The 24713-nt window shown below is 34.6% G+C and overlaps 3 protein-coding genes and 1 pseudogene across 5 annotated transcripts; 2 read left to right on the forward strand and 2 right to left on the reverse strand.

Moving 5' to 3' along the window:
* Positions 1–355: 355 nt before the first annotated feature.
* Positions 356–2224, forward strand: LOC123201102 (DELLA protein GAI1-like). The gene has a single exon (XM_044616563.1). The coding sequence runs from the start codon at positions 546–548 to the stop codon at positions 2157–2159; it is 1614 nt and encodes a 537-aa protein (XP_044472498.1). The 5' UTR covers positions 356–545; the 3' UTR covers positions 2160–2224.
* A 1958-nt stretch (positions 2225–4182) lies between these two features.
* Positions 4183–10637, reverse strand: LOC123199958 (protein argonaute PNH1-like). Of its 3 annotated transcripts, XM_044615018.1 has the most exons (23): positions 10526–10637; positions 9729–10054; positions 9427–9635; positions 9203–9349; positions 8955–9088; positions 8765–8874; positions 8103–8209; positions 7859–7988; positions 7661–7777; positions 7353–7460; positions 7201–7272; positions 6962–7084; positions 6670–6829; positions 6308–6429; positions 6085–6222; positions 5867–6009; positions 5579–5641; positions 5426–5489; positions 5221–5356; positions 5064–5137; positions 4892–4986; positions 4764–4795; positions 4183–4656 (listed from the first exon to the last, which is right to left on the reverse strand). In XM_044615018.1, exons 1-23 carry the CDS (start codon positions 10620–10622, stop codon positions 4508–4510), a joined length of 2856 nt encoding a protein of 951 aa, XP_044470953.1. In that variant the 5' UTR covers positions 10623–10637; the 3' UTR covers positions 4183–4507. The 3 variants fall into 3 exon arrangements, with proteins under 3 accessions (XP_044470953.1, XP_044470954.1, XP_044470955.1); XM_044615019.1 differs by lacking the exon at positions 6962–7084; XM_044615020.1 differs by lacking the exon at positions 10526–10637 and having other exon boundaries at positions 9427–9640; positions 9729–9870.
* A 6165-nt stretch (positions 10638–16802) lies between these two features.
* Positions 16803–20405, forward strand: LOC123200166 (annotated as a pseudogene).
* A 1156-nt stretch (positions 20406–21561) lies between these two features.
* Positions 21562–24047, reverse strand: LOC123200396 (myb family transcription factor EFM-like). The gene is made up of 4 exons (XM_044615561.1): positions 23586–24047; positions 22799–23392; positions 22639–22715; positions 21562–22265 (listed from the first exon to the last, which is right to left on the reverse strand). Exons 1-4 carry the CDS (start codon positions 23773–23775, stop codon positions 21861–21863), a joined length of 1266 nt encoding a protein of 421 aa, XP_044471496.1. The 5' UTR covers positions 23776–24047; the 3' UTR covers positions 21562–21860.
* Positions 24048–24713: the final 666 nt, after the last annotated feature.

Genomic DNA, 24713 nt, shown 5'->3' on the forward strand with positions numbered 1-24713 from the left:
GCAATTTTTACCAATGCAGAAAATTTATCCATTCATGAGGAATTGGGGGTGGACACGTAAGTCCACCTTCTTCTTCTTCTTGTGAAAGATTTAATCATCTACGAAATTTAGACAAAGATTTGGGTAAATGAAATTGTAGATACTGTTTAAAAAAGTTATAAGTAGGATTACGATGTCTTCTACATAATGAAATATTTATCTTGTTATAGAAGTCGAGATGCAGGTAGATGTGGTACGTTGACGTACATTCTCTTAAAACAGTTTCTAACTTTGAGAAGGAAAGGGTGAATTGGTAAATTAAAGAAAAATAGAGGGCAAAAACAATAGTTGATGGTACATATCACGACTGGTCCCCACATCTACTTCAGCTTCCTTTCACTCTTTTCTCCTCTCTTTCACTTGTCACTTTCCACTCCCCCTTTCTCTATGGCCGCGCAGGCGGCGCCATCAAAGTATTAGTGTAACCCATAATTTCAGCCCTTTCCATTTCCAAATCTGATCAAAATTCAAAACCAGCACTTGTATTTTATTATTCCAAATAATAAATGGGTACTTACGATTCAGCTACTTCCACTGGAAGCAGCAGTGGAAGCTCTTCCTGTTCGGCAACCAAACCACCCGCTGGCATCGATGGGTTACTTGCCGGAGCTGGTTACAAGGTTCGATCTTCCGAGCTCCGTCAGGTGGCTCAGAGCCTTGAACGACTTGAACCCGTCATGATCAACTCTCCCGCTGATATCTCCGTTCTCACCTCTGATACCGTCCATTACAATCCCTCCGATCTCGCCTCCTGGGTTGAGACTCTCTTATCCGAATTTAACCAGCCCGTCACTGTACCAACCGATCTACCGGAAATTCCCCATCTAATGGCTGGCTCCGACCCGGCGCCAAATCCAACGGTGGTGGATAATTACTTGGCCGACAGAATAATTCCGTCTCAACCGCATGAGCATAGTATTCCTCCGCAACAGCAGCAGTTGATGGTGGTTACAGCTATGGAAGAAGATTCTGGAATAAGACTGGTACATATGTTGTTGACTTGTGCAGAGTTAGTGCAACATGGAGAGCTGGCATTGGCTGGTTCCCTCTTTGAAGAAATGAAGGGCCTGCTAATTCATGTTAACACCGGCTGCGGAATCGGTAAAGTGGCTGGGTACTTCATCGACGCGTTGAGCCGCCGGATTGTCGGAGTCGGTGGCTCCGTCTGCAGTTCCACTTACGAACATGAGATTTTATATCATCACTTCTACGAGGCCTGTCCTTACTTAAAATTCGCTCATTTCACCGCTAATCAGGCGATTTTAGAAGCTTTCGACGGTCACGATTGTGTCCACGTTATTGATTTTAATTTGATGCACGGTTTGCAATGGCCGGCATTGATTCAGGCATTGGCTTTGCGTCCAGGTGGGCCTCCCTTGTTACGTTTAACCGGCATTGGCCCACCGTCACCGGACGGGCGTGACTCTCTCAGAGAAATCGGCTTGCGGCTTGCGGAATTGGCGCGGTCCGTGAATATCAGGTTCGCTTTTCGTGGCGTTGCTGCTTCGCGCCTGGAGGATGTGAAGCCGTGGATGCTCCAGGTTAGCCCAAAGGAAGCCTTGGCGGTCAACTCAATCATGCAGCTGCATAAACTACTCCGTTCGGACCCCGTCCGGAATTCACCAATAGAAACGGTACTGGGTTGGATCCGAAGCTTGAACCCGAAAATCATGACAGTAGTTGAGCAAGAAGCGAATCATAACCAACCCGAATTCTTGGACCGGTTCACTACGGCTTTGTACTATTACTCAACCATGTTTGACTCACTGGCGGCTTGTTCGCTTCAGCCGGAGAAGGCCATGGCGGAGATTTATATACAGAGAGAGATATGTAACGTTCTGTGTTGCGAGGGAGCAGCTAGAGTGGAGAGGCACGAGCCACTGACAAGGTGGCGGACACGGCTTGCGGAAGCCGGTTTTAGGCCGTTACATCTGGGATCTAAAGCGTTTAGGCAAGCCAGTATGCTTCTCACGCTTTTCTCGGCGGTGGGATATCGGGTTGAGGAAAATGAAGGGTTTTTGACGCTGGGTTGGCACAACTGCCCTCTCATCGCGGCTTCGGCTTGGCAACTAAAGCCGGATCCCAACATTAATCAGCTCCTCAATTATAGTAATAAATAATGTAAATATGAATTATGCTCTTTGTATTTACCAGTCTTTTTTAAATCAGGCCAGTTATTTTATTAGTTTACTATTTAAATTATTATATATTTTTTAAATATTTTCAAATATTTATTATATTTTATATTTATAAAAATATAATTTTAAATATATCAATTAAACAATTGATATTTTATTATAGATATAAAAAAATTATTTTTTTTTCAATTCAATAAATTTATCAAATTTAATTAGATTTTAAATAAATAAATATTTTTATATAAATTAGATTAAATTATAAATTGACTTATAACTCAATCGATTAAATTAAATAATTTTATTTAATTTTAAAAATATCGATATTTACTCAACTTATCACGTAATTAATTAATTTTAATAATAAATTTTAATCTGAGATGAAGGGTGGGATTGGGAATGGGAAGCTTTAGCCATCAGACAACGGAACATTGACATGTGACTGCAAAGTTAATCGGTAACGTCTGTAGCATCCTAACAGATTTCTAAATTTGAATTCAGAAGGGCGAATGTGAGTATCTGCAACAAGCCAAATAAAGACAATTAAGCAAACGGGACCCTTCACCGTAATAATAATGCGGTTCACGTAGAGGGATATGTTAGGAGTAAATTCGAATTGAATTGATTCAATTTTGAAGAATTAGTTTCATTCAGTTTTGCTGGATTTGAAATCATTTAATTCAAATTTGAGATAAATTTGAGTTGAAGTTGACTTATTTTTAAAACAGAATCAAATTCGAATTAAGAGAAGTTTTGGTTTGATTATATTCGAATTTATAATTTTAATTAGTATTTTAAATTTGTGGATTGATTCAGTTTGAATTTATAATTCAAATCAGTGTAAATTCATATTTCAAATAGTTCAAATATGTAAACCAAATTAATTTAAATTTATGATTTAAATCAATGATTTTATTTATTATTTAAATAAAATAAAATTATTTTTTATTTAAATTAAAATTATATTATTTTTAATTTTAATTTGATAGTTTAGATAAAACTTAAATTAAAATTATTTTTTATTTGATTTAAATTAAAATTAAAAATGATTTAAATTTAATTTGATTTACTGTAATATATCGGGGACCCTGGCCTGGGCCTGTGTGACTGACTGTGGAGGGAGAAGAAGATTGAGGTGAACTGAAATGGATGTCGATTTCCACTGCTATTCTCTCCTTCTCCCCATCAACATCAACCGAAGTTTTTTTTTTAATTATAATTAAGAGTTTAATTGATCATAACTGTAATTTAAATTTAATTATTTATGCCATCAATCTAATATCCACAGTTTGAATTGACGTGATGTGCATTTTCTCACTGAGTGGGCCCGAGCCATTAACAAAAGTAGTACAAATGCTGGAACTGGGGACCATCTGATGCCGTACGTATTCACGTCTGAAATTCCTAACACGTGTTGAAAGAGACGTAGCCTGTCGCTCTCCCAAGTCAATTGTGACGAAGGGACAGAGATAATTAAAAATTTTAATTATAATAAATAAAAAAGTCTTTAATAAAAAAAAAAAAAATCTTTATAATTGATGATGGTAGAAAACGAAAATATACCCTCTTTCTTTACGCTCTCCTTGGTCAGGTTCGGTTCCATTTTTATATTAATATTTTTATAATTTTAAATTATTTATAATTTTTAAATTTATTTATATTTTTATTATATATATTAAAATAATTAATTTATGATACTTAAAATAATAAATTAATTTTATTATTTAATACATTTATATTATATTTTGAGAATACAAAAAAGAGATTTTTTGGCAGAAACAAAACCAGAGAAGGAATAGAAATGCGATTTTTCTTTTTAAGAGGTGGGAAAAAATATCTTTTACATCCTGTAATAGAAGCAGAGATTTTCCGCTTTTTATGCCATCCTTAAAAGGGCTATTCTTAAATTAAAGATCCACCACCAGCAATCAAATGGTCCCGTTCAATCCATTTTGAATCGACCTCTCACAATCAGCTTTAGAAATTTGATGCAGTGGCACACTTGTAATTTTCGATTAAACCAATGGATATTGATGAAGGCTGGGGCTTCAGAATACCCCTCTTTTTCACTCTTGAGTCTTTCCTCATTAGCTTTTATGAAAATTCTAACTAAGAAGGAACCTTCTGTTAACTTTCACACTACAGAAATTCAAATTGAAAAAATCTTCTTTTCAAAATGATGGCCACCCAACTCTCAGAAATTCAGCCGAACCCTACTCTTCCTGCCTTAATATGCATCAAATCTACTATTAATATGTTTACCCGTTGCGTTAAAGCATAAAACATAGAGCTGCAGCAGTTGGTGTACATGCGGATTTAATCTTTGTTTGTGTTCAACAGTAAAACATGAGGTCCTTGACTTTGTCTTTTAAAGGAGGAAGGGGACGAATGTGCTGCATTTTACCATTCTCAGGGGGGGTTTCAGGCTCCATGTAGAATCGAGCTCGATAAGCTGCCAGATGGGCATAATATGCAGGAGGCACTGCATACATTGGAAATGAACATGCTTAAAAACCATAGTTTTACTGCATACTTACATATCATATTCATATTGTTGCACTCAACAACATGAGATAGCCAGAATTTTACCAACTGAAACCGATCGTGTGCACCTAGCATAACTGCAGCCGCATAGGAAACTATAGTTAAATTATTGAAAAAAAAAAAAAACCAAAGCAAATTATAGGAACAGCATAGGAAGTAAGAAAATTTCTTACGTATAACAAAGGTTATTCGTCAGAGATTGTATCTCATCTGCGGTAAAATTGTTCTCGTCCCAGAGGACGTTATAATGAGCAGGTCGACTTGTGCCCTGTGAATGAGCATTGTAAGAAAAATTTGGATTGGATCTGTTTTGCAAAATTTCAAAGCAAATTTTCCACCCCAAACCTGGATTCCTGCATGACTGCATAGATAGAAGTCGAATTCAGTAGGATGACAAATCTTAGTGTCCACCACTGTTCCTGCAGCGCAATTGAAATCATCAATTTCATTGGAGAATTCATTTCTATTCCATTGATCAATCACAAAACAGAAAAGTTATCACCAGGTAGGATATTGCCGCTCTTGTCAGTGCTATTTCTGTCTTTGTGGTTGCTTGAGAAGAGTCGTGTATGGTGGCGCTTTTGGACAACAACGAATGTAACTGGGGGTTGATAACTAGCTTCCAGTGATGCACAAGCCTGAGTAGCCAGCTTATAAATGCAGGAAAGATGTAATTCTTAGAATCAGAATGTGCAGTGTTAACTGACCTTACGGATGGCATCGAGTTCGTAAAGCAGGACTTGGTAGAACTGGCCCTCGCTAACACCATCTCTGAAAACATTGTTGAATACAACACAAAAATTATTCCAATTGAAACGCTTGAGCCTGAGCCTTTACTCAACTTCGGGTACTCACTGTACCTGTAAAATATTATTCTCAGTGGTTTTTGTCCAGTGGCCTTCTTAAATGAAAGTAAGAGCTCCCTGCAGTAGAATGAATAATCCCATTATTTAGACTATAGCTCTAGCCAGTTCTTTAGAAATAGCTGCAAAACAGCTGCCATTGTCAGCCATGTTGAAGATGAGCAAACAAGATCAGCGAGCTATAACTTGGTATATCGTCTTCACTCGTATAGAGCATTAAGTGGGTGACTCTTAACTAATGACAACCTCATGCAAAACTCTAATAGAAGCCGTAAATGTACAAACCTGATCATGCCTCCAGTAACCATGCCCCTCTCAGGGTCTTGCCAGGTTTTGAACAAATCTTGAATTAGTTCTTGTCGATGAGGCTGGGCGCATACCATACCCGTGTACTTTGTAACTTCGGGCCAGTCTTGTGAGGCTACAACCTGTGCAGCAGTGGTAATAATGGCTAGGATACATTTAAAAATGAGATTTCAATCCACAGGGTTTAATTCACTTACAGCAGCTATAGATGGACTTGAGTCCTCTCCAGACTCTGGATGAGTTACATCAGCTCCAAAAATTATTGTTGGAATGTCACTGACCAAGGGAATTCTCCAAGTTAAAGCATCTAAAAGCACAGTATTTCTTCCTCCCATCTACAGAAAAATGAACTATATCACATTTATAGGAAAAATAAAGGAACATACTATATATGAGAGAACTTCAATAATTATAACAGACCTTGACGTTGATTTTTAGAGACAAATTTTCCAGGTATTGCCTGCTGATCTTGAAGACGTGTTTTGCAAGGCAGCACTGAGAAATCAACCCCAGATCTGTCTCACAAATTCGTTTCAGCTCACCTGCATGCAGAAGAGTTTATCACTTTCTTTGCAGAACCAACAACAGAGGCTACGAATTCAATTCATTATGAAACTCAAAATGAGATTGTTTACATATTTGAGACCTAATTTTCAACTGCATGAGAATGAGAAAGAAGTGCATATGTTCAAAATCACTGCGTATGTTTTACAAAGGTGCCTTCATATTATTATTGTAAGATAAACTAAATGGGTATATGGTGGCAGAAACCACTGCTGTACCATATAAAGGGCCATTATTGTTGGGAAGAATGGCAATGAGTAACTCCAGTTCATCCCCTTGAAGTTTGTTTGCTGAAGCAAAGTACACATATTTTAGTGCTCTCTTCACCTGATCTGGTCTTGCTGAATAGACTGGAATTACAGGTTCTTGGTTGAATTCCTGAAAAGATGAGGGTGCCACTTATTACAAACATCTGCAATGGGGAGAAATGGGAGCAGTAGTATAATATTGGGTAAAAGTGACCACTAGATGTCACTCATCCATCCTATAATTCTATATGGGAAAGCCTACCATGCCGGAGATTCGGCAAGTCTGAACCAACTGTTGACAAAAAGCTTCTGCAGTGTTCTCTTGGACAGTTCGAGAGAAGTTAATACATGACCAATATCTTACAGTGCTTCCATTTATCACTTTCTAAAGTAAAAGCAAAATAAATTGCGTTAGATTACATTAAAATATTTGTGTTGAAAAAAAGAGATGAAAGTTTGCTGTTCGGTCTTAATAAGTTTAAAATTTTGACATTAACTAACCTTATTCATCATATTCCACTGACCAACTTGAGGTAAATATTCTTTTTCTTTTCCGGCATCATTATACTTCAGCTATCAAACAATGGTACAAAAGAACAATTGTTAACAGTACAAATCTGAATCTTGTAATGAGTAGATGACTTTAGACATACCCAAGGTGCCGGTAGAACTCGTGCCTCAATTGATGCAAGCTTGCTGGCTACTTTGATTCCAAACTCTCTTGCATATTCATCTTGCCCATAATGATTTTGGTGAACTGTCTGAAGATACACAACAGAATTCTTAAAATAGCAAGCATTTTATTTTGGTAAATAAAAGTAAACATTCTACCCAGTAATCAACCATCCAACCTGTAACTACTGAGTATGTAAGCAATTATTATCTGTCTAATTTATTCAGTTTTGTGTCATTTGGTTTAGTTAAAAAAAGCTGAAATTTTTCGAGGATCTGTTAAATAGACCTGCAAGATATCCATTTCTTGTTCACGAGGTCTTTGGCATGAAATTTTTAGTAGTGAAGTTATCTGCTTTCCATTCAACCTTTTTGTGTATCTCTGTCCCTCAACTATCTTGCAAGCCTGTAATAATATTTAGAGTGAATTGGCTTGAAGAATCTTTAATTGTTGCACATAAAAGGTTAAAAAGAAATAAGCAGAGACCTCCATGGGCAAGTACTTCTGGTTTCCAACTTGAAGACAAGGTAGATGGGTATATCGAATGGTATAGCCATACACTTCTTGGAAGTACTCAACAACTGACTTCATATTCATTTGCTCATCAAGTGGGAAACTGTTCAAAAGGACAAGCAAAAAATTTTAAAAAAAATCCCAGAAATTAGAATCTTGGAAAAGCAATTTGCTAAAATAAAACAGCAGAGGCAAAGTTCAGGATAGTAATTATTACATTAGCTCTCCAGTTGGCTGTGTTGACAACCCTGAAATCTTATATTTCCTTCGTATGTTTCCCCTGTGAGTTACTTCAACTTTGATACCTCTAAGGGATTTCTTGACCTGTACAGTATTGACACAGCCATAATTTATTTACATGACTAAAATATTTACTAATCTTTTAAAACTACAATGAAGGATGATATTAGACAACGTCACAAAAGCAAGCTTCCTGCATTTCATCTGCCACTCGGTATTGTACTTAGTTCCCTGAATACAGCCCCCTTGGCTGGTTAACATTTTTAAGGGAAGACATAATTTCTGTCAGATGAATAACATTATTCTGAAACTACTGATTAGATCTAATTGCATAGGAGGCACCTTGATCAGGAACATAGGTAGAAAAAAGTATAGGTGGCTCTTGGGGAGCTAAAATTTACACACCTAGCCTACAGAGGAAGCAACTACTTTCAATTTGAGGCAGAAAACAAAACAATTAGATCTATTTGAGGAGTTAGAAGTGAGCAGCAGAAGCTCAACATGGATAAACAAAATGCTTTTGTTATTTGATATATGATTATAGCAATTATGCTACAGAATTTATATAATGTCTCCCTAAGTTTGTCTAAAATTATGATATTTCAGAATGGTAATCTTGGCTTCTGTGACATATAATACCTTAAAACGGTCTGCATCTGACAGTGGCCTTGTATACACATCTTTATCCAAAACTTTGGCAACAAATTCAATCACAGGAAGTGGTTCAACGAAAGCAGTTGTCGACAAGTCTGGAAAGGTAACCATGGCAGTGAAAATGAATGCCATAATTTTAACAATTAAATGAATAAAATGTCTCAGAGGATTCTACCAATATTGAGTGACAGTCCCATCTGAGTAGGCCTTATACTCTGGTAAAAACCACGCCATGACTCTAAACCACCACCCAGCTGCTCCGGTCTCTTAAAAATCGGAGAATAAAGGAACTTTCCATAGGCTAAGTATCTAGATGCGTTCATACAGATATATGAAGGAAGAATTTTATATCTATTGGGTATAAACTCAGTTAAATTAAACAGAAAAATTTTGCAAAACCAAATTCATGGAAATAAAATGAACCTTTGTGCTGCAATCTCCCTTAGCACAACATCTATAATCTTAATGGATTTTTGAGGGCAATCAACCTGTTTCCCCAAAAGAAGCTTGCGTAACTGTACCATTGTAGCATGAGCTACAAACTTGATCACCACTTTAAATTCGAGTTTCCTGATACAAATAGTGAAATGTTAACAGAAGAAACATTAGCTTTTAGAGCAAGTATTAGAAGTAAAATACTAAATTACCTTATGTAACCTGTGCCAGTCTGTTGATCAACCAATGCAATGGTAAACTCTTTTGAGGTAAAAGGTAGCATTCCAGCGGTGTAAAGGGTACTTCCTCCATCATAAACAGGAAGCTTCATCCCCAAGTCACTGTTTCTGTGATTTTTAACCAACTGGGTCATAATAGCTTTGCTTAATTTAACAGAATGAACTTCAGGGGTAATCTTAACCTGTGCTAGGAAACAATGCCAAAGTAACTCTACATCAGCTATTAAGCCTTGATAAAGATATTTCAATACCGTAGAAACTGATGCTAAACTCACACTATAATGACTCAAGTCTGATCCCGTTATCTCTGTAAGAAAGTGGTTGGCTTTAACGATGCATTTGGTTCCCAACTGGCCATACCCAGGTCTGCTTTGGAACTTAAGGCTTTTGCAGGAACTGTTTGAATTTAGATCAAGAGTTGAATCTTGTAACCTCTCTACTTTGGCTCCTCTGCATCTTCTTCTTCCTTTCTTTCTTCCAATAGAATCTTTTACATCTTCAAAGTTATCTCCAGTTCTTGGCATCGCTTGAAATAATTTCTTCTGGTTCATTGACATCACATAGTCTTCCTCAGGGACTCTTATTTGCATGAGGGGCATATCTGTACAAAAAGGCACCTTCACTGAGTCCCTCAACAGAACACATTGCACTCTAAAGACACTGAAGCATTTTAATAAACTAGCAAAGCACACACATATACTCCAGTATTCACACACCAAGAGACAGAATGACAAAATGATATTTTGCACTTTTTGTTGCGAATCTTTGAGTATATACAAGAGATGGCATTAGATTTTCGATACTTGGACAGAGTACGGATACATAGCATGGCTACAAGCTAAAAACAAGCAGAAGGAAGCATCAAATATCTACAGTGTTTTATCACTTCTCAAGACTACGCTTATGCATCTCTGATCAAAAGCAGACGTGAAAAAATGCAGCATTGACAACACAAAGCTTTGAAAACGAAAAAGCTAATACCCCTAAAATTAACTCCACCATTCTAGTAAACAATAACGGGTGAAATAAGAAATGAAAAACGTAATTTCAGAGCAATAATCTTTTTCATTACTTCTGGCATAAGTTAGGCTTGCCTTTGTATTGTCGCCAATCACAGGACTATGACATTTACAGAGGCAATTACGAAATTCATTAATTTGCATATCCATTTGTTTTTATTCTCGGGTTTTTGTGGTGGAAAATAACTCGCTACTTGTTTGCATGCAGTGAGGCTGTGAGGAGCATATGAATATACACAACATAAATCTCACCATTCCTTTCCTTTTCAGTGGGGATGAAGGAGCTTTTTAGCTCATCAAAAAGCTTATCTAACAGTGACAACACATTCATCAGCACCTAAACTGTTAAAAGCATTAGTAAAAAGGACAATGCCTTTAAAAGTGATGGACTATATGAGTTGTAAACTTGTAATAAAGCATATCGTCAATGTATGTACTTCCTCTTGTCGTTTATAAACCCAACACACTGTTTGGCGTTTGTTCCTGTCAGCACTCCTCCATTTCCTCCTTTTGACAGACTCTAATTATAAAGCCATGGATAATACAATACTATTCATGGCTCAATTAGTTTGAGAGAGATTTTAAATATGAGAGCAAATACGAAGAAAACAAGTGAAAATAGCCAAACAGGAACAAAGGCAGCTGGGGAAAGAAAAGTTTCATCAATAAAATATGCAATATATAAAATTTATATTTTCCTTCTTTATGGCCGGACCATAATTAAAGCTGGTTTAGAAGCTAATACGCAACGCCAATGAACTAGAAAACAAACAATTTGCAGGTAAAGAGGGAAATTAAGGCCAAAAAGACTATTCCCCACCCAAGGTTTAGTGAAAAACCAATTTCCATCTTTTAACTTTTAAAAACCTAAATATCTACCTATCTATTAAAATTTACTATTAAAATTATACATAAAATTATCATTTAGCTAACAATATTAAAAAAACCTAAAAAATTATCGCATTCTCTCATAAATATAAAAATCTAATAATTTCCTTTCACTTAAGGTTTGAAAAGTTGTATTTTCCTTTTTAAGGTTTTATTTTTTCCAATAACCATTTTCTAGTAACCATTCAGGGAAGACCATCGGCTAGTCTTCCCACTACCTCCCTCCCCAACGGTTTTTTTATATGAAAACTACGGAAAAATCTAACCGAAATGATTGGATCATATCGCACAAACTTGTACAACATTGTATGGATCTATGTGTCGTTTTTCCACTTTGACATCAGTCAGATGACACACAGACGATGACGCACATGTCTTTGTGTCGCTTGGCTAACACCGAAGTGGTCGAATGATGCATAGATCAGTGGCACTTTGTATGACCATTTCGATTAGATTTTTTGTGGTTTTCACATTGAAAAACCACCTAAGAGGGAGATGGTGGGAAGACCGACCGACAATCATCTTGGAACAGTTGTCAAAAAGTGGTTATTAATAAAAATAAAATCACCCGAGAAAAATACAATTTTTCAAACCTGAAATGAGAGAAAATTGTTAGATTTTTAAATTTGGAGAGAATGTAATAATTTTTTAATTTTTAAAAATATTTTTAGTTAAATAATAATTTTATTTTTTAATTTTAACAAAAAATTTAATTAGATAAATAAATATTTAAATTTTAAAAAATTAACGAAAAAAATTTGTCGGTTCACTAAATCTGGGGTGGGAAATTGTCCTTTGGCCAGAAATTAATGGCGAAAAGCGAGTCAAAATTTCCAAGAATGCCATGGCGACTAACAGTTAGAAAGTGCAACATGAATCTGCAATCAAACCTTTTGCTTTACGTTAAAGACTTGTCTACCTAGCCATTAATGCAATGCTTCTTCTTAAAACTGGAACCTGCCAACTGCACCAAACCAACTGGACCACTCTGCACGTAATATATTAATTTGGTAAATAAAACAAACTCAACGAACTGCTGCTTGCAGTGATGAGTCAAGTCTTTCACTGCAACGCATGCAATGTGGTTGAAGATTCAGAAGCCTGACAAAAAATAATGCTATGGAAAGAGAGTTCATAATCTGTAGGCACGTAGGCAAGTGAACTAGATCACGCAAGAGGGTAAAAAAATTTTGGAAACAAATAGCTTATTGTACGAGGATAAGAATTAATTAAAGAAGTGAAAAAAGCTTCAAAGATATAGAGCTGCTGCTGTGTACTAAAAGTGAAACCGGCTGTGGGAGGATGAAATATCAAAGCTGCCAAAACACAGTTAGATCTTCATCTTCCCCAGATAGTCATCAAGTTGGAAAAGAAGAAAACATAAAAACCCTGGAAAACTTAAACCAGTTCATCATGTTAAAGAAATACTACACAAGAAAATAGTGCAACACTCATGGAGAAATCTCACATTTTTGTGTGCATTTTACTTCGTTTCTAGATATATTAAGATATAACTGATTAAATAAAATATTATTAAAATCAAAACTGTGATCATTGTATATTTTAAAAGTAAAAAAAATATTTTTGAATATAAAAAATATCTATCTTAAAATTCAAATATTTCTGTCTTTAAATTAAAATTCATTGCAATGACAATGGCCGCTACAGACCAGGAAAATTGAAATGATTTACTGTATTTACCGCGGAGCTACCTGTTACCTACCGGTGAGAGAATTTGTACAGATGGTGAAACTGGGATACAGATATAATAATTGTTTTAGTTTCTTTTTGTTCTCAGAGACTCACCATCTTTCAGAAAAGGAACTTTAAAGGAGAAAAAAAATGTGGGATTTACAGAAGCTTTGAGATGGGCTTTTAAGCAAGAAAGCCTGCATGCATCAATCTGGTGGAAAAACACAATAGTAAAATTTTTCAGAAAAATAACTGATTGGATAAAGAGCAGATTGAGTTAGTTGAAGAAATCAATAAAGGTGCAAGCTTCCTATTTTCAGAGAGTGATTAAAATGGTGGTCGTGGTTGTCTGACTTAACTGATCACTAGAAAGGCTTTCACTGCATTCCCAAGCTGGTGCTTTTGCTTTAAAGCCCCAGCAGTAGCTGAATAATGGAGAGAAAAAGACCGTATCCAGTTCTTGACTGGTACTTCCCGGCAATACGAGACGCCGACGAGAGGGAAAGAGAAAGAAAGAGAGAGAGAGGTGCAATGCAGAAGAGTAGCAATGAGCTCGCTCTAAAATAGGAGGTCCCTGCACTATCTTCGAGGCTGTATAAAATATTAATTAAAACTAGTTTTTTACTAAGTAGGATAAAATTATATAATTAAAAATTATTTTTTAAAGAAAAATTATAATAAATATTAAAATTAAAGGGTATTCAACCAAATTATTTAAAACTTTTAGGATTGAGTAAAAATATCTTTAATTTGAAAAATGATTAAATTGCTCTTATATAAAAATCTCACATTTTTCGTAGATTTATTGTTTAAATTTAGAGAAAAATTTGAATCTCCCACCAGTTTTTTATGGGTGCAACGAGTTTTGGTCTTTTCCATCGATTTTTCATGTTTTTTGATAACTGAAAATGACAAATAAGAATAGTACATCATCTCACTTCTTATTTAAATCAATTATTTTAGGAGTATTGAGATTTAAGAGAGATTTTGAGGTTTGAATATTTAGGGTTCCGATTTGAATAATGTATAAAATATTTTGATTCTTAGTTGTTTTGTTTGAATTTCTTGAGGGGTTTTGTGTTATTGGATAGGTAAATTTGATCTGTGTTGAAATTAGAGGCTGAAATGAGGATTTTTGGCTGAAAAATGAGTTAGATCTGTCGGAGCTACGGTAATCTCCCACAAGCGCCTATGGGGCGGGGGAAAATTTAGCGTTTTCAAAATTTTAAGGGGAGGGGAAGAGGGGGAGATCCACGGGGTTCCATGGAAAATTTTACACTGAACCGTGAAAACCATGAGTTGGGTGGAAATTGACTTTTTTTAAACTATAAGCCCTATAGGAGATAGACTTTAAACAACCATAATTTTTCATCCAACAGAAGTTACGAGGTCTATAATATATTAACGCAAAACTCATTTTGAGCTCTATAACAACAAATAGCTTTGCTGGTTGTGCCCAATTTGGAGGGCCAAATAAAACTATTTTTGTGTGTATTATGCAATTTTTTTGTTTTACCAAATTTAAGATTTTCTGTTTTTATGATTTTGAGCTTGTTTATGATGAGACTAAACTTTTTTGATATATAGTTTTCAAATTTGACACCTGTCTCTTTAGTTTTGATTTTTCTAGACAAGTTTTATGATATAATTATGAAATTTCAGATTGATTTTTTGGTTTTCTCTTTCCTAAGAACGTGTAGTTTTCAAAATTTAGATCTGTTTTTTCAGATTTTTGAGTGATTTTTTTATTGTTGAAAGGTATTTCAATATATCTATTTATTTTTAACGTGCTATTTAAATCTTTTATATACTGTGTAATATCAAAATGCCCCTCATATTTTTCTAACATTTTTTTAACCCTTAAATTATTATTAAATATCTAAATGCCCAATTTACATAGCATATAAACTAGATTTAACAAATAAAATTAAGTTTTAAGTTAAGATTCATATAAATACTTTTTTTCATGAATTGATTTTTTCGATTTGAATTCAGAAATACGAACTTCTTCCTTTTGAATGAACTCGTAGTAATTGATATTAAGTAAAAATGAGAGTGAGAGTGAATATTTAAGTGATATAAGAAGTGTATGTAATGAGAGTGAAAATGAGAGGGTTTATATAGACGTGGTGAAAGGTAATTTTGATATTTAAAAAAAAACTAGAGCATTTCTGTTTAAGAATAGGAGAAATGGGCATTTAATATAATTTTCTTTTTTTAATTTAAAATTATTTAATTATATAATATATATATATATATATATATATATATATATATATATATATATATATATATATATATATATATACATATATATATATATATACATACATATATATATATACATACATATATATACATACATATATATATATTTGTATATCTAAAATAGGTGTATATAGTTTTATTATAAAATTATATGTATGATTTATATATGCATCTCTAATTTAAAATCATTTAATCATATAGTGATAAATCATTATTTATACACAAAATTATGTATATTATTGGTACATATAACACTGCTTTTTTACATAACAAAACTATATATATAAATAATGTGTATAATTTTATATACAAACAATAATATATCAGCATGTGATTAAATATTATTTTTTCTCTAATTTAAAACTATTTAATCATATATTAATATGTCGTTGTTTATATATAAAATTATATATATTATTTATTCGTATAACACTACTCTTTTTTAAAAAGTTATAAAATAGAGTAATACTATATATACATATTTTTAATATATAAATATATATGTATGTATTATAATGCGATTAGTTATTATTTTATCATTAATTCAAAATTATCTATTTATATAATAACATATTTATATATATATATATTTATTTATAAATAAAAAATATATATACACATAATTTTATTGTATAAAAGACATTATCTTTAATGCAAATTATTTTTTAAGTATATTGACTCTCCTTCAATTTCAAAATTGCAATAACTCAAAATAGGGACAAAAAGTTTTACTAGTGTTTCATTGCTCATGGAGATGTTATTCAAATAAGTTAAAATTTTTTTGGTTTAAGAGTTTATATAGATTTTAGATTGAGTTGATTGATTTGTTGTTAAGTTTGTTTGCATGACATTATAGCCAGATAGGGCTAGAATCTAGCAATAAGGAAATCAAACATGAATTCATTTTTACGGTTTTTTTAGTACATATAAGTCATATATAAAAAAATAACTCAAAGGATAATTGAGAATCACCGATTAATTAGACAGTGAATGAGATGGGCCTAAAATTGATAAAAAAAGTTATGTTGATAAGAGAAATTGAGATTTAAAGTTTTACATAGATGATTAAGTATTTGTCAAAATAGTTTTGTACAAGCGCATCATGAGATTCGAGAAAAATGGGAAGTTGGCTCTAAAGTGTACCAACCCTTTTGAGATAATGGAGTGGGCTGATAAAGTGGCCTGCACACTTGTGTTGCCAGCTTGCTTGAACCGCACCCATAGTGTATTACATACTTTATTGTTGTGCAAGTATACAGGAGATCCTTTGCATGTGTTAAGGGACTAAGGAATCCATCATGCCTTTGCCTATAATTTCAATCCTCATTTGGTCCCCCATTGAAAGCATTCTATTCCTCATCATTGTTGGGTTCTTGTTAGCTTGTAGGTTCCCACTAACAGTCGTGAAAAGGTTCTGTGTGTCGGCTACACTATTGGAGGCTCATAGTTACTAGAATGATGGTTGGGCGACACAATGAGCATTGATTTTGGAAATTGAAGAGCTTCCCCTTAGCTTGTCACACATTGAAGAATCTGATAGAGGTTGATTCTAGAAGAGAGAAGTGAGTCATAATCAAATAGAAACAACGATTGATTGCATGTTCATACAAGTGGTGATACCACCAACTAAAACGTGCATTTGGGTTGCACAAATCTAGTGCGAAAGAGCAGACTGATCCCATGAGATAAAGAGTGATGATAATATTATGTATAAATAGGGTTTTAATGATCATGTCATCATAAAGATATGAAAAAATTAATTCTTGAAAATTAGTGAAGTTTTGAGCCTTGATATTGGAAAGAGGGAGAACAAAAATGAAAAGGAGGAAGAAAAAAAAATGCATTTTTTAAAAATCAGACTTTCACGGTGGCAAAATTTAATCACCGAAAAAAACTATATATATCTGTCAATCTTTTCACGGTGGATAAAAAATCAGACTCGGTAGTAAACGCGGGCGAGTGAGAGGACGAGCCGGAGAACAGGAAAGCAAAATGCTTGCACGGGACCAAGCAATAGCAACAATTAGATTTCTGATTCTGATATTAGTTGAAGAGTTTGTAGAAGGTCAGAGTGAAGATGACAATTGACGCTGAGAGTTGTGTCTACGTTGGAGGACTTCCCTATAACGCCACCGAGCGCACCATTCTCGAAGTCTTCGATCTCTACGGTTCTGTTGTCGCCGTTAAGGTCTCTCACCCACTATTTATTTCATTTCATTTCTCTTTCTCTGTCTTTTTTATGTAGGTTTTCTATTTCTGTTTAATGCTGCTGCTTCTTTTTGTATTTAAATTTTCAGTGCTTCATACTGTCATCATTGTTTTTCTCTTTGGTTCGTTGAGATATTAGTACAATGTTTACTGAAACTTACATGTTTCATGCTTCTTTTTGAAAAATTCCCATAGAAATCGACTGGATGATTCTCCTCTGCAATCTAAGTGAGTTGATCTTTGTAAATTTATTCTCAATACGTGAATCGGAGTCACCTGTTTGGTTTTCAGCTATAATTTTATTAATTTGTGCCATATTAACTGGAGATTTGTTGGGTTTATTTTGCATGTACAGTGTTTGTGGTTTGGTGTTTTAAGATGATAAACTTTGTCTGTGCTTGTGGCTTCAGATTGTTAATGATCGTGGGACTAGGGGAAAATGCTATGGCTTTGTTACTTTTACAAATCCTCGATTGGCAATTGATGCCGTCAATGACATGAATGGCAGGGTATGGATTTTCTCTATTAAATATTTTAAAATTTTACTTGAACTACTGCTTGCCAGTTTTGGAGGTCCCACGTTTATTTGAAAACCCTGACATTGTGAAACTTGTGATAGACAATTGATGGATGAGTTGTGAGAGTAAATGAAGTTACAACCAGAGGTAGGAAATCAACGTTTGGGCAGGAGTGTTTTCGTTGTGGAGACTGGGATAAAGGTCAAGATCATGAAAAGGATGATGATCATAATAGAAATAAGCATTGGGACCGGTACAGTGATAGGTCCAGAGGATATACTCCATCTCGAGACCATGAAAAAGATAAGAAAAGAGGATATGAATATGCCTATTATCATGATCCATCAAGGGACCATTTCTCTGACAGAGATCAAGACATAGATCTAGAGGATCATGAGCTAGGGGATGCTAGCTACCATGATCAAGAGTGTGACAGGAACAGTGAGTTTGATAGAAAATGAGATAGGGAAATTGACGAAGCCAATGATTATCATAGAAGTTTTGATAAGGGTAAAAAATATTCATCAAGGAAACACAATGTGTAAGTTAATCTGTCTCTCCTTTTATCTTTATTTTCCTTCTTTATTAGTTAATTATTTGTCATCGAAGGCCAATTAAAGTCAGTTATTAATTAGCAGTCTGTACTAATTTGGCTAGATTGTAGCATTCTTTAGTTATTTAGTATCAGGCCTTAGTTTATGGAATTGGCAAATACATTAATTACACCGCTGTATTTCTATGGCTTGTGTAGATCTCCCCTTCACCTAACAAAGAAGGAACAAACTACGAAAGCACACATGGTCACTCCCACACGCAATGGCAGTAACAACAACAATCCTTCCTGAGTTGTCAGCTGACAACTTTCAATCCTTACAGAAAGAATGCAATATGAATTATGTGACAGAAACCAAACCATTTTGAAGACAAATATTTCTATATTTTATAGGTTTATTGTCTTAAATCAGCAAAAAATAATGTAATAAAGAAAATTTCCATTTAGGGGATCAACTTTTAGAGTATATAGTCATTGTAGGTGTATTCTGCAGTTAGTTTAAACCATTTTGAAGACAAGTATATAGTCAGTATGACTCTGAAACCATGCAATTATCATTGTAGGTGTATTCTGCAGTTAGTTTAAAGCCTGGTCTAGCTTAAAATGTGTGCGTTTACATGACAACTGCAGTTTTGTTGGTAATGCAGCTCATTATCCCCTATTATTGTTGACACTAAGGATTGACTGTGTAGTAAAAAGCCTTGGATCTGAACCAAGAGGTACAGTTTACAAAATTTTAAATCCTCTGAGGGTCACATGCTTGGGATATCACATTCTAAGTTTCCTGTCCACCAGATTGTTGGGTCTGCAAGTAGCCTCTAATATAGAAGTTGGTGTATGTAGGAAGAGCATAGGGATTACATAAATTTAAAAAAAGGATACAGTGTAGCTGAAAACTCCTTTTGTGCTTCTGTAGAGGTGAAGAGTGGATTAAAAAGAAATCCTATTTCATCCTTTTCTCATGAATTATCTCTTGTATACCATTTAGTGGGCAATTCTGCCACCACACTGGATTACATACTTCATATGGGATCATGCACTGGGTTTGCAGTCCTATATATTAATTGGTTTATGTTCCACAATTGAAACTTAACATTTTATTCATTTCCCTGTAGGAAGGTCTTTTTTTTTCCAGATTAGCTTGTCACTACTGTTACATGATTTGTTTTGCGTGAGTTTGACGTAACTCTGTTTTCTAATTTTAGCTTGTTCTGATTGTTGTGCATGAGGTGCAAGCATTGTGCATAATATGAAGAGAATTTATGACACAATTTCTGGGCAAAATATCAAGCATGTGTTGTAGTTTGCATGTTGCAAAAATTTGAACGGCACATCATGATGATTGATATAATGATAAAGCATGGGAGGGAAGTTTCTACATCTCTGATGTGAGAACTTTCAATTCAAAAGTGTCTTGAATCTAAACTCCATGGATATACTCTGTTAATCAGGATGTATGAAATATGCTAAATCATGTATCTTTTCTGTGCAGTCATTGGTTGACGATTCAATGATAGAAAGTGACATGGGTGATGATTTTGGTTTAAAGGACATAGGAGCCCTGACAAATGCCATCAATGCATGATTTTGTGGTGTAGTTTTGAGGGTTTGATTCAGGAATCTAGCAGTCTTATAATCTTCTTAGTGGACATATTTATGCAGATATCTATACTGGGGCCAATTATCTCTTAATTTTAAGTGTTTTATCTATGCTTTCCTCTCATTATTGTGATCAATCAATGAGAAGTGTGATTTATACATTTTGCGCACTATACTTTTATTTTGAATATATAAATGGGTATACACTAATATGTGTCATAATGTGATTCAATATTATTTTATTTTTAATTCAAAAACATTTCCTCACGTGATAACACACATCAAATATGTACCTATTTGTATGTTTAAAGTGGGTATGTATAATTTTATTGATACATTTTGTGGTGAAAAAGTTTTTAGGAGAAATTATTGGTGGGAAAATGCAAATCACTTCTCTTACAATAAAATGCCCCCAAAGGTTGGCAGGCACCTCAGCACTTGGTTTGAAAACAATGAAATAAATAAAGGCCACAAAGAGAAAGAGAAAGAGAAAGAGGAAAGAGGTGCTTAGGAAAGTGTAGTATGTAGTGCAAAGACATCCTCCTCTTACCACTTTCGGTGCTACTTTCTCACTTTCTTTTACCTATTTTCACTTAATTTATGTGGATGATGGTGCCTATAAAAACAAAACAAAACCTTCAATTCCTTTCTCCCAAACCCTTAAACATTATTTTTTAGTGTAACGATATATGTGCAAATAATATATATAATTTTATTGGACTAGTTTTCTTAAAGTCTATCAACTTGATAATTGGAATTGGGTTACACCAAATGAGTTGCTTGTAAAAAATAAATAAATAAGCACAGACAGTGATGATCATAGGTTCCTTTTTTAAAATAGGCTAAATGATTATTTTTCACTCAAAGTTTTATAAAACGATAAATTTTAATTCTTTAAATTTGAAGAAAAATCATTTTTGTATTTGTTTGTTAACATTAGCGGTTAGAATTTAACCGTTAAAAAGTCCTTTTGCTATTTTATTTAAATATTATAATAATATTAATATTAATACATGTAAATTAACAAATATTTACATTCATGCAAATGAATTGGAAGAATTTGTTTACGTCTTTTTATATATTTTCATTGAAATGAGAAACTATAATAATAATAGAGAGTTTAAATTAAATTCTTTAATGGTATATTAAAATTAGACTTTTGACTTATTTGATTTAATAGTTATAAGATTAATTATTAACTTAAGATTTAATTAATTTGATGCAATTAATTCAATCTCATAAAGGCAATCTTATTCTAATAGATCCTTCGTTGACAAAAAAAAAAAAGGATAATGTATGTAAGGGTAAATTCGTCCAAAGGGAAAACGCCAAAGAACATTCAGAAAAAAGCCAACAACTCGTATAATTCAATTTTCAGTGTTTTCGTCGACATCAAACTCTAAAGGAATACAAAACAAACATTCACTTTTTCTTCATGTCGTTTTTACCCTCTCTACATATTTAAAATAACAATTTCGATTAATAATAATAATAATAATAATTTAGGATACCAACTAGGAAGACCTTAAAAAAACCCTAACCCTAATCTAGTAAAAATTAGAACTTGAGAGTTATGTCAATTCCATTGCTCTCCTCCCCATCTTCCCTGAGTGCAGCCAACCCTTTGCTCTCACCGACGCCATTCTCACCACTCTCACCTTTCTAGCTGCTGCTCTCCGACTTCCCATCTTCTATACTCTCGGAGCGGTCTCCAGCTTCCCGTAAATCTGAATCCGGTGAATTATGGCCTTGTGAGGTGGACCGGTAGAGGTGGAGCTGATTTTGGAGGTTGTGGTGGTGCATCTGGTGGTGGGGTGGTGGCAAAGGTGGTACTGACGGAGATGGAGTATAAAAATCTTGAGGCACAGGTGATGCAGCACAGAAATGTGTTGGGGTATGAGGGGAGGGGTGGTGGTTATATAGAGTGGGAGCTCCGTTGTGAGCCGCAGCTGCTGCCGTGGCGTACTCTGGTGGGACCCAAATGCCACCGAGGACTACGAGCTGTGCTGCGGCGGTTCCCGGTGCTTGGGGACTTGGACTCGGTCGTCTTGTGTGGAGCCTGTATTTCTGTTTATTCCGACAAGGACAAAAAAGAAACATCACTAGACGTTTACCGGCATTTTACTTTATAGTAGGCTTTTGACACCTTAGAGAAATCTCGTATCAGTAAAGAAAGTTAGGCATGAATATGTGTCTCTTTTATTGGTGTTAAGACAAGATATTTAAAAGTAAAATTATAATTAATTATGTGTCCAAAAATAGATAATATTGTAATAATTACTCAGGTTATTAGACTCTATATGATGGGTGATCTGAATTACTGGATCATGGTGTTACAAATTCGAGATTGATAATAGGACAAAATCCGTTTTATGCCTGCCTGCCTGCCTGCAACTGCTTGTCTCAGTAGAAACAAAGAAAGAAAGAAAGGGAGAGATACCTGCAGATGGCTTTTAACTTCATCATTAGTCAAGCCGTCAACCTTCATCAACTCCCGGATTTGTTTTGGAGTAGCAACTGTTTGCATCACCCAAAAGGATTCTTTAAATATTTTAATTTTGACAATAATATATAATTTGAGTTCCTGCTTGTTCTCTTACCTTGAGAACCGCCGAGCATCTGGAGAGCATTCACAAATCTGCGGTGCAAGTCCGGTGACCAACACCTCCTTGCTTTCCTATGAGTATTATTTGTAGGATTGTTTGAATTTATTTGACCTTCCGTTGAATTACAAGCCCCTTTTGCTTGTTCAATTGTAACCCCACCATTTCCAACCTTACCGGTATTCTCCTTATTTTCAGTAAACTTCTTATCTTCCATCTCTTTATCAACAGATGCAAGTGCCAAATCCGGAAGAGCCCTTAAAGTTGGACTTGGACACGAAATTCGTTCTTTTGAGAATGGAAGAAAAGCTCCTCCATTTCTCTGTCTGGTATCTAGGACTAGCTTGTGGCTGCCATTGAATCCCATATCGGTTTCTTTAGGGGATGTAGTATTGGTTTGTGGTTTGGTTTCATTTCCTGTTTGGCTCCAAAGTTGAGCAGTTGTCATCCAATTTGCCTTATCGGAGATAGTTGGGGATTTGTCTGAGTTATCGGAAGTGGATTTTTTGAGGGGTATGAATTCTTCAAGAACTGGCCTTGACCCTTGATTTGCTCTGTAGGCCTGTAGTTGTTGCCTTGAAAACTCCATAGCTGAAAAAAAAAAAAAAAACACAGAAAATTGAAAAGATTGATAATTATTCAACTCTCTTTTGGAAATTTCATGTCGGCTTTAGTTTCTTTACATACATAAATGTAGAATAACATGGCTACTTTTGAATTCAAAGAGATAGGGCTAACAGAAAGTAATCAAAAAAGATATAAAAGATACAATACAAATACGAACCATTGGTGAGAAGTTGCATGCAGAGAGGAAGCTCACGCTTCAGACCATCAATCTTGAACCTTTCTTCCTCAAGACGATTAAGGACCTCTTCAAGCGTCTGGGTTTGGTCTGCATGGTCTCCAAAAGATTTTAATAACAGAGAATAGCTGTGTGGTTTGCAGTCCAGACTTAATTCTGAGGGAGATGCCATAGTTTAGGTAGGTAGGTATATTATCAACAATATATCAAGAGCTCTCTTGTATTCTCTTCTTAAAATGCACTGTTTTTTAAGATGTTCATGCTCAAATAGGAAGAGCGAAAGATATTGTGTGGCCTCTAGCTTTCTAGTTTTGATTTCAAAGAGAGAAAGAAAAGGAGAAGGTGGTCTTCTTTTAATGGTGAGTTCAAGAGAATAAAGTAGAGAGAGATTAAAAGAAAAGGCCAAGGGATAAAGAGGGATATTGGTGGCTTCTTGCAAAGAACAAAGGCTGAAAAAAAAATAAAAATCAGAGTGAGCTTCACTCTTTCTTCTCTGAGAAAAGGAATCAAACCTCTGACAGTTGAGGGGTCATGGGCTTATGGCCTGGTTTTTGAACCCCCCTTTGGCATAGTCTTTGTACCAAATCAAAATCATACAAAAGATGATTCCCCTTCTTACTGTTAACTTTTTCTCTTTCTCCTTTGATGCGGATGCTTCTTCATCCTACTTTTATATTCTCTTAACTGTGTCATCTTTCACTAGAAATAAAGCTTCAGCTCTTCTTTATCTGGTTTTTCTTTATTAATCGATACTGATTACATCTGGGTTCGAGGCATCAAAGTCTCAGATAATACCATCCTCAGCATGATCCACGTTTAATTCTGCAATATCCTGATTAGGGAATCATTAGTTCATTAATTACATGAATATTGCCAATGATCAAAAGAGAACGGACGGATTGTAGGGTTAGGATGAAGTGATCAAGTAGTAGGATTAATCACAAGAATTTTATCATAGATAGGTTATAGAATACAAGAATTATTAGTTTTCAAGATGCAAACATATCTTATGTGCTACAATTCAGTAGAAACAACTTCAAATCTATAGATTATCAATTTTTATAAAACTGATATTCCTTTTTATATACTCCCAAAATGACGATATTACGA

The sequence above is a fragment of the Mangifera indica genome, chromosome 17, assembly GCF_011075055.1.
Source record: "Mangifera indica cultivar Alphonso chromosome 17, CATAS_Mindica_2.1, whole genome shotgun sequence".
Classification (NCBI taxonomy): Eukaryota; Viridiplantae; Streptophyta; class Magnoliopsida; order Sapindales; family Anacardiaceae; genus Mangifera; species Mangifera indica.